The sequence below is a fragment of the Lottia gigantea genome (assembly GCF_000327385.1).
Source record: "Lottia gigantea unplaced genomic scaffold LOTGIsca_79, whole genome shotgun sequence".
NCBI lineage: Eukaryota > Metazoa > Mollusca > Gastropoda > Lottiidae > Lottia > Lottia gigantea.
In genome coordinates, this window is record NW_008710630.1 from 424,519 (window position 1) to 435,285 (window position 10,767).

General features: G+C 37.7%; 2 protein-coding genes across 2 annotated transcripts; one reads left to right on the forward strand and one right to left on the reverse strand.

Annotated features, from left to right (window-relative positions):
- Positions 1 to 4,560: 4,560 nt before the first annotated feature.
- LOTGIDRAFT_88553 (hypothetical protein) lies at positions 4,561 to 5,143 on the reverse strand (the record flags this gene model as incomplete). Its single annotated transcript, XM_009066696.1, has 2 exons — positions 4,561 to 4,662; positions 4,868 to 5,143. Coding segments are annotated over 2 exons (378 nt in total), but the record flags the coding sequence as incomplete, so codon positions are not given.
- Positions 5,144 to 8,035: 2,892 nt separating this feature from the next.
- LOTGIDRAFT_132263 (hypothetical protein) lies at positions 8,036 to 9,244 on the forward strand (the record flags this gene model as incomplete). The annotated part of the gene is made up of 2 exons (XM_009066697.1): positions 8,036 to 8,733; positions 8,836 to 9,244. 2 exons carry the CDS (start codon positions 8,036 to 8,038, stop codon positions 9,242 to 9,244), a joined length of 1,107 nt encoding a protein of 368 aa, XP_009064945.1.
- Positions 9,245 to 10,767: the final 1,523 nt, after the last annotated feature.

Below are 10,767 nucleotides of genomic sequence, written 5' to 3' on the forward strand. Positions count from 1 at the left end.
AGAGGGGCCTTACCCTGGGGGCTTTTGTAATGTGGGTAGCCGGAGAATACGATTTCGGAAGTGAAAGTAGAATACATTTTTACGCCACTGCCCCCAGACCCACAGCCTCAAGGGCCTTAGGATTTCGCCTCGAAGAGACACTTCTCATCCCCCAACCCCTCAGGCATAATTGAGGAGTGGTGGGAGAGGGGGGGGGGCAAAATGGGGCTGCTGATAAAGCCCATTTCATTTCATTGTTCCTGAATTTACTTCAAAATTTACTATAAAAAACAAAAGAACCATATGGCACGAAAAATGGATTATTTTTGCTGTGCTACATTGATAAAACTAAAAAAAAAATAAGACGTAAAACTCCATTTCATTTCGTGATATCTATAAATAATTTGTTACATCTAAGCCTTATGTAATTTACAAATTATACGAAAAACAAAACTGAGAAGTAAATATCACATGATTTAAAAAAAAAATAAACTACGCGTTGTTTTACGATGTGTTATTCTGATACCGTGACATGTTTGGCTTGTTGCCTAGCAACAAATTTAATTAATTGCTTATCTGATATTGAATTGATTATAGTTTAGTTAGAAACGAATAAAACTCACACACGAAGAAATACACACTACTGTCGCCGAATCAGATATGCGAATGAATAAAATTTTGAATATTTTAATAATTTATAAGCGATACAGTTATATTTTTATGATTTTTGAGTGATACAGTTTCTCAAGACATGCTTACCAGCTGGTATAGCTAAATTTCAGCTATTGTTTTTTTAAAAATCTGTAGCTAGTTTGTTAGCCAATAGGTCCTATCCGAACGATTAATGTTGAACGCGCTTAGGTAGCAGTTCATCCCCTCAGCCTATCACCCTACCTTAACAGCCCAACCCGTGATAGTATACATTGAACACACAGAGCAAAACCCATCCCCACCTCCCCTACGCACCATTCAACCCCCGATTCACCACGACAGTGTGGACAGGGCATGAAAGCACAAATGTAATAATTACTATATGAAGGTTTGGTTTTTAAATCCTCAAATCAGTAATTAGTGGTATATAATCAATCATACACTGTATACTTTATCAGTGAAATAGACCTAGAATTGTTGGCAAAGCAGCTTCTAGCTGATTTTATTTAAACCATTGGTTATGTACGCCGGATAATGATGGGTTACCTAATTGTGTGCGCCTAAAAATGATGGGTTATATGAATGCTGCCATAACTAAAATGCGTTTTACGGAGAAGTTTTAACAATGTGCAGTATAAAATTTGACGAATTTGAGGCACTGTACTTATTTCGATACCGTTTTAACAATGTGGAATATCACACTGTGCTCAAGTGCTTGAACATCGATGAGTCCAAAGTAATTGTCATTTTTTTAACAGTTTAAATAACAAGTAATGGTGCCAGAAAAAATGGTTTGTGTTCAAAAAAGTATAACAGTGTGCACAACACACATTTGAGAAAATAAGGACTTCCAGGAGAAACTTTGTTATTTCTACACAGTTTTAACAGTGTAGAACAAGAAGCTAAATCAATGCTGCCAGATAATTCCTGTGTTATGAACATAGAAAACATAATGTACACAGTGTGAGCGGGCCAATGCTGCCAGGAAAATTGAGTGTAGTCATGCTATGATAGAACAGTATGTAGTCATATCGTGGACGGAGAGATTAATATTTAAATAATAAACCCGAATGAGTCCGTCAATGCTGCCAGTATAGGCTCTGTATTTTTACAGAGAAGTTTTAACAGTGTAGTCATGCTAAGGACTGATGAGTTGTGTCGTGAGAGGAGATATTAATATATCAATAATAACGAGCAGAAATAACCGGCTATTAAATCATGACATATTCAATTACAAGTTACTAACTTTTATAGATCTAATTACTTTCTTTAAGTTGCCAATTTACTCAGGCATGTTTATTAACTTTTTATAAGCCTATAAATTATTTCATTACATGTACCAGCTTTGCACACCCCCCTCCCCTTCCTGTACTGTTATGCGAGGTTCCCTAAACAATTCCCCCCACCCAAAACATCCAATGATTGCTCTACTGTGTATACAATGTCGCAATGTTTGTTGTCGATGATTTATTGATGAGATATTAATACAACTAAATAACAATGGTGACTGAAACGTACTGGTACCATTCTCACTAATTTAATTAATTGATTAGAGCTCATTACGCCTTGCTGACATATGTTTTGGATATATAATTCTCATCAGGACAGTCAATTGACTAGTAGTGCAAGTCAGTTCTTTAGAGCTCACCATATGCTGCTGAAACAATGTGCCTGGTCGCCAAGTGTTTCGGACACAATCCTCATCAGGTCTGATTGTTTTGGGGTGGAAGAATAGAATAGGCGAAGTACAGTGTACGATGCGAGATTGTCGAAACAGTCAAAATATGAAGGGAACTCATGAGGTACTGGTCCGGACACGTTGTGGACGAGATACCCTTCCGCTATTAGTCTACCTTGTCAATTCTGCACCCTTCCGAGACTGGGGGTACAAATAGGGGGCAGACTGACTCAATGGGGAGACAACTGCTGAATAGAGTATCTTAGAGGGTTCTCTCAAGAAAATGTGCGAAAAAATGAATTGATTTTGTGCATTCTGGCACATGTTTTTGAGAGAAAAGGTAGACATTTAGGTTTGTTGAAAATAAAGTGGGGGTACAATTGGGGATACAAACCACTTTTCTAGGGGGGCAAATCCTTATGATGTTTGGAAAGAGTACAGAATCTAGGTAATAGTATTAGTATTATTGCATATTAATGCTTAATTATGTAATACATACTAATGAAATGTTAGATTTAGAATCTACTTATATTAAACCCGCTTCATAGACTGAACCTATTTTCAGAAATAGTAGATTTATGAGGTTGGTTAGTAGGAGACAAGTCAACGCCCGCTTCAGCTTGTAAGGGGTTGAAAAGAAGTTTCTCCAATTGTCGTTATAAGTCTTATAAAAGTGGGGTTTTTTTGGTAACTTTTGATGTATATTGGAAATCCAAACAGCATCAATTTGCATCATTCCAATTTTCAGTCAGATGCCCGAGGATTAATGTTTAATGACGTCACTATTACAAATCATTTCAGCTGGGGTTCTGAAATTGTAAACTACAGATGGCATGCTTAGTAATCAGGCGAAGGGAGTGTGGGTTTATAAAACGCAGACGTTCCTAAATTTGGAGTACATGTATTATTAAAATAAATCTCACTGTATCCCTGAAAGACATGGGGGGGACGGTACCGTCAGTGGCAGTTCTGAGAATTCTCCGATGAGGTCGAGTTGGGTCTACAATACTGGCAAGGGCGCCCTCAGGCAATTCTTTCCTATGTTAAATGACAAGATATTTGAATGTAGGGAGGAAGGTGGCCTCTTGTTCTGCCCTCTTTGAGTCTTTCCGTAGAAGCCTCATTGCGAACGCGGCTCAGTGAGTTAGACGCTTGCTCGACGAAGGTCCAGTGTTCAATCCCGGCATAGGTCGAGATAATACCTTCGGATTTTTCAACCCGGTTTCCCCCTGTCAGTGATGCAGGTAAGAGGGGCTGACATGGAAAAAGCATCTAGTCGTTCGGATGGGACAATAAACCGAGGCCTCGTGTGCTACAGGCTGTGCACGTTAAAGATCCCTCGACAGTTGGAAATCGAAAAAGAGCAGGCTAATGCCGCTGTCCTGGCAAAATTTCCCTCATGGCACCCTGCATGGCGTTGCCCGTCTTCATTAGCCCACAAGGTGCAGAAGAGTAGGACGTATAACTCCATTCATTTCATTTCTCATTGCGAACTTTCTTGAAATTCAGAAATTAAAGATCTCGCTATATTCTTTCATAACTTCAGACGTTCTCCTAAGCAACCAGAGGTGCGATGTATGCAAATGGCAGACCTATCTTTGAAATTAACCTTTTTACTAAAATAGTTCTCGCTAAATACTTGCATCCTTCAAAACTGCAGACGTCCTACTAAGCAACAAGACCGTCTTCCGGTTCAAAATAGCTGTAAATAATTAGAGATAAACTGTGAATTAAATACCGACTCTATGGCTTTCATACTTCAAACTGTTAATCAATATTGTGGTCAAGTAGACAGTAAGCTAAACCCGTCTCAAACATTGAATATTTTATTTTTGATTTTGAATTTTGATCTATCCAAAAGATAGATGCTCTGTCCAATAGATAGATGCCCTGTCCAACAGATAGATGTCCTGTCACACAGATAGATAGATGCTCTGTCCAACAGATAGACGCCCTGTCACACAGATAAATGCCTTGTCCAACAGATAGATAGATGCTCTGTCCAACAGATAGATAGATGCCCTGTCCAACAGATAGATAGATGCCCTGTCCAACAGATAGACGTCCTGTCACACAGATAGATAGATGCCCTGTCCAACAGATAGATAGATGCCCTGTCCAACAGATAGATAGATGCCTTATCCAACAGATAGATGCCCTGTCCAACAGATAGATACTCTGTCCAACAAATAGATAGATGCCCTGTCCAACAGATAGACGCCCTGTCCAACAGATAGGCGCCCTGTCAAACAGATAGATGCCTTGTCCAACAGATAGATAGATGCCTTGTCCAACAGATAGATAGACGCTCTGTCCAACAGATAGATAGATGCTCTGTCCAACAGATAGACACCCTGTCAAACAGATAGATGCCTTGTCCAACAGATAGATAGATGCTCTGTCCAACAGATAGACGTCCTGTCAAACAGATAGATGTCCTGTCCAACAGATAGATAGATGCTCTGTTTAACAGATAGACGCCCTGTCAAACAGATAGATGTCCTGTCCAACAGATAGATAGACGCTCTGTCCAACAGATAGATATATGCCCTGTCCAACAGATAGACGTCCTGTCTCACAGATAGATGCCCTGTCCAACAGAGAGATAGATGCCTTGTCCAACAGATAGATAGATGCCCTGTCCAACGGATAGACGCCCTGTCCAACAGATAGACGTCCTGTCACACAGATAAATGCCTTGTCCAACAGATAGATAGATGCCCTCTTCAATAGATAGATAGATGCCCTGTCCAACAGATAGATAGATGCCCTGTCCAACAGATAGATAGATGCCCTGTCCAACAGATAGATAGATGCTCTGTCTAACAGATAGACGCCCTGTCACACAGATAAATGCCTTGTCCAACAGATAGATAGATGCTCTGTCCAACAGATAGATAGATGCCCTGTCCAACAGATAGATAGATGCCCTGTCCAACAGATAGACGTCCTGTCACACAGATAAATGCCTTGTCCAACAGATAGATAGATGCCCTCTTCAATAGATAGATAGATGCCCTGTCCAACAGATAGATAGATGCCCTGTCCAACAGATAGATAGATGCCCTGTCCAACAGATAGACGTCCTGTCACACAGATAGATGCCCTGTCCAACAGATAGATACTCTGTACAACAAATAGATAGATGCTCTATCCAACAGATAGACGTCCTGTCACACAGATAGATGCCCTGTCTAACAGATAGATAGATGCTCTGTCCAACAGATAGACGTCCGGTCACACAGATAGATGCCCTGTCCAACAGATAAATAGATGCACTGTCCAACAGATAAATAGATGCACTGTCCAACAGATGGTTATATGCCTTGTCCAACAGATAGGTAGATGCTCTGTCCAACAGATAAACGCCCTGTCAAACAGATAGATGTCCTGTCCAACAGATAGATAGATGCTCTGTCCAACAGATAGACGCCCTGTCCAACAGATAGACGCCCTGTCAAACAGATAGATGTCCTGCCCAACAGATAGACGCCTGTCAAATAGAGAGATGCCATGTCAAACAGATAGATAGATGCCCTCTTCAATAGATAGATAGATGCAGTCTTCAACAGACAAATAGATACTCTGTCCAACAGAGAGATACCCTGTCAAACAGATGGTTAGATGCCTTGTCCAACAATTAGTTCGCGTATTCACTTAGATTATGAAATTATATCGAAAGTTGAAACCGTGAAAGGGATGTTACAAATATAGCTAACTGTGAAACACCTTTATTACTGTTCTTCGATGAGATCGTTTCGTGCTCATTATCCCAATCAGGTGTGGAAAAGGAATACAGCAAAACCATTTACTTTCAATAGCTCAATAAGGTACAGAACAGTAGGACGTAAAAATATATTTCATTTCATTTGGATGCGATTGTAATAAAAGGTCTTCAAACTGAACTAAGCAGTAGTTTTTGAGCATTGAACTCGAGAATGGAACAATTTTATGTGGACGAGAGAAAAATACAGATCTGGATCTTGGAAATTGAAGAAATATTTTTAGCGTACTGTGTATAGCGTATCGTGAAAGGAGTGATTTAAATATTAAATAGCAAACTGTTGAAAACTAGTCCATTGTGTCTAATAACAGCGATACACAAACAAGTCTATTCTATAAACTTAGAACCAGCTCGTAATATGGATATTAGATATAGACTTTAACTGAAGAGACCTCGTGTGGACTGATTATATGATGATTATATCTACAGTGGGCGATGAGGGAAATTTTGTCTGGACGATTGCATGAATCTGAGGTTGATTTTCCACCGTCTTTGTGTTTTGAAAAAGTGATTTTAGATAAAGTTCGATAGATGTTGGAATGAATTTACAAATAAACATTTTTGTCTATGTGAACTCTCTGAAAAAGATGCTAAGTTGATAAACCTACGAAAAAGAAAAGCATTATAACTATGTGGACACTCTAAAAGGGATGTTGTGTTAAACCTTGTTGAAAATTCCAGCAAATATTGCTATTAGAACTGACAAATAAGCATCTTTAGCTATGTGGACTCTCTGAAATGGGATGTCGCATTGACACACACAGTGACAGAGTATATGCAAGTAAATTGGAATCTTTATGAGAAAATGTATGCGGAAAGAAAACGATGATCTATAAAAAGAGATGTAAGTCTGGTGAAATTCTGTTGTTCATCTTACTTAGATAGTTCGAGTTTGGAATAAATACTAGCTTAGATTTGTTTAAAAAGATGGAAATTGAGATGGCGTGTTTTTGTATCATGAGCTGGTTCTTTCGTTCGTTGGTAATAATTGGAAAATGTTGACAGGCATGGAAAATTTGTGAAATGCGTGTACGTGGATATGAACAGATAATTTTTTAAATTTGATGACATTTATAGATATTTTTTTTTCAAAAATGTAATGTGAAACATGTTTACATACATGGATAGGTTTTGACATAGATTACAGGGATAAGTTTTGAAATATGTTTACTTACATGGACAATTTGTGAAAGTGTTTACATAAATGGATAAGTTTTGACATATGTTTACATAGATTACAAGGAAAATTTTTGGATATGTTTACTTACATGGATAGGTTTTAACATATGTTTACACAGACTTCAAGGATAATTTTTGAAATATGTTTACACAAATGGATAATCATTGAAATATGTTGACGAAAATGGATAATTATTGAAATATGTTTACACAAATGGATAATCATTGAAATATGTTTACACAAATGGATAATAATTGAAATATGTTGACGAAAATGGATAATAATTGAAATATGTTGACGAAAATGGATAATAATTGAAATATGTTGACGAAAATGGATAATCATTGAAATATGTTGACGAAAATGGATAATAATTGAAATATGTTGACGAAAATGGATAATAATTGAAATATGTTGACGAAAATGGATAATAATTGAAATATGTTGACGAAAATGGATAATAATTGAAATATGTTGACGAAAATGGATAATAATTGAAATATGTTGACGAAAATGGATAATAATTGAAATATGTTGACGAAAATGGATAATCATTGAAATATGTTGACGAAAATGGATAATCATTGAAATATGTTGACGAAAATGGATAATAATTGAAATATGTTGACGAAAATGGATAATAATTGAAATATGTTGACGAAAATGGATAATAATTGAAATATGTTGACGAAAATGGAAAATCTCTAAAAAGTAAAATTGGATAAAGCTTACAAAAATCTAGTTTTTCAAGAGACAAATCAAAATGGAAAATTCTTCAATTTCCAATTTCACACAGATAGCAGACGTTCCGGACATTGCCTTGGAACGCATTTTGGGTGTGATTGGCATGGCAACCATAAATTTTCTGGCATTTTGGGGAAATTTTATAAACATTGTTGTCATCGTGACCAAACCTCAAATCAGACATAATTTATCAAACTTATTACTTCTCAATCTGTGTTTCATTGAGATTTCGGCTGCCATCTTCTTGTTGCCTTCGGCTATCGTTTCGTATTATTCCGACTCATGGATTTTTGGTGAGTCCTTTTGCGCCCTGATAGGATTTTTAGGAAGTTTGTTTTCGTTTGCATCCATCGCAAATTTGTGTGTGATTAGCGTAGAACGTTTTTACAGCATTCGATTCCCTATGCATCATGCGGCTCACATGAGTTTAACGAAGATTCTGTGCATGATCGGTTTTGTGTGGATGGACAGTCTCCTTCTGTCCGTGCCCCCTCTGTTAGGGGTCAACTCCTACTCGTTTCAATCCTATAAACGTCAGTGCTCTTTTTCCTGGGGGCTCGAGATAATGAACAAAGTCTACGTTTTAATCGTCGGACTACTGTGCTTCATCGTACCTGCCCTAATCATTTTTCTCATGCATTGGGGAATTTTTCGAGTGGCACATAAAGCGTTAACTCGTATTAACCCGGGGATAAATCGTCAATCGCTCCAAAGCACGTCCATCGAACAGTCCAGTAGCTCTTCTACGATCGCCAGCTCCGTGCGGAGTCCAAATACAGCATGGATAGCTCCGTACGGACATCAAACTCCGGGTGAAAGGAATCACCATAAAGCGATCAAAACGTTATCCATAACGTTAACGGCGTTCGTGATATTCTGGGGTCCGTATTATTTGTATCACGGTTATGGTGCTATTAGAGATCGAATCTCCCATAGACATGTAATAGAGGTGATCGTACTTTGGTTGGGATACTGTGCCTACGCTATGAATCCGTTTCTATACAGCTTTCTCAACCGGGCAATACGAACTGAAGTGATCGAACTGTATAAAAAGATATTATGTTGCCGAGTGTGTATATTTAAAGACGAAAGTGACGAAGATGAGGATCTAGGAGACCAGAATTTCATCCAGTTTCTGGAAGGGAGTGGCAGCTGTGTGGGAATGGGTCAACATCGTTCAAGCCATTCTCGGGTGGACAGCGAGTCCAATTCCATACAACGATGGTGAGAGGTGCCGAAAGCACCGGTCTAGGCATCAGTAATCAGTTTCCGTAAAACTGATTTGCTGTAAATAGATATACTTAACTGTGGGTTAGATTCCAAACACTGGCGAGTTTCCGAAGGGGTGGTCCACTGTAGGGGTATTGTAAGGGCAATTGTCAATGTGGTGGTCCACTGTTGTACTATATCAATCATATGCTATTCCAAAGAGGTGGTCCATTGTATGGGTGGTCCAGTGTTGTACTAAATTATATGCTTATTTTTGAAGGGGTGGTGTACTGTTGTACTATTCGAAGTGCCCCCTTCACAACCATATATAGACACAGCTTTATGGAACAATAACCACTGAGGACGACGAGGGAAACACGTCGAAACGTTGCATTAAACTTTAACCAGTGGTTGTTGTTCCATAAAGCTGTGTCTATATATAATACTCACAATTGCTAAAAATCTTACCTAGGAAACATGGTTGTACGAATAAAATAAAAGAACAGTAATTATTTGAAACGATATTTTATTTGAAATACGATCAAAAATCATAATTATTATTAAACCTCTAGAAATACATAAATTACAATATTAACAAATTACAAACCCGCAAACTGATGGAGGGGAGAGGCTTAGTGGGTGGAGACTATGTACAGTGGAAGGGGTACGGTTTTGTTAAATACAGCTCTAGTTATTTGGTTAAGTTTCTTTCATGGACACAATGATCTTCTCTTTTAATCGTGTTGGACTTAATGAAACGATTGGGTTATTTGCATACAAACTCAATTTTAGCAGTGAACTTTCAATGAAGTCAACACTCATTGATCTTTAAACTGGCATTCTATTGGTTGAATTTATGAACACGTTTTTCTATTAAATTTCTAAAGATCTTTATATGAAAGACATAAACAACAGACTATAAACTCAACCAAATATCTAGAGATGTATTTGAATTAGATTGTGTCGTTTTGAGACTATTTACATTAACAATGGGAGGGGCTTCTTGAATGTGGGAGGGGTTTCTTAATTGTAGGAGGGGCCTATATACATATGTTAGTCTATCTACAATAATAATAACATGGTAATTCTTTTTTCATTAAAAAATGTGAAAGTCGCATTCTGTGCCCTTTAGTGTGGTTTTAAGAAAATGTGTAAAAATTCTACGAATGGTCATGACAGCAGATGATGGGTCATATTTGGAGGAAAAGGGGCCTGGCCCCAAAAATAAGCTATGTGGTCAACTTGAACTTGATCACCTTCTATATCTAATGTGTATTCTAGACAATGATGTCTTAGGTGTTCCTTACCAATAACACACAGAAAAACTGTGCTAAATGTCAGTGTTTTAAGGCTTTAAAAAGGGAGGGAAGACCAATGTTCATAGTTAAATGTACTATGTTATGTGAGTTAATAACACTATGTTATAAATATGGTTATTATAATTGTTATATATGTCATTCATTGAGTTCAGCTGGTGTTGTATTTATATGTTTTTTGAGTTTAATAACACTATGTTATAAATATGGTTATTATAATTGTTAT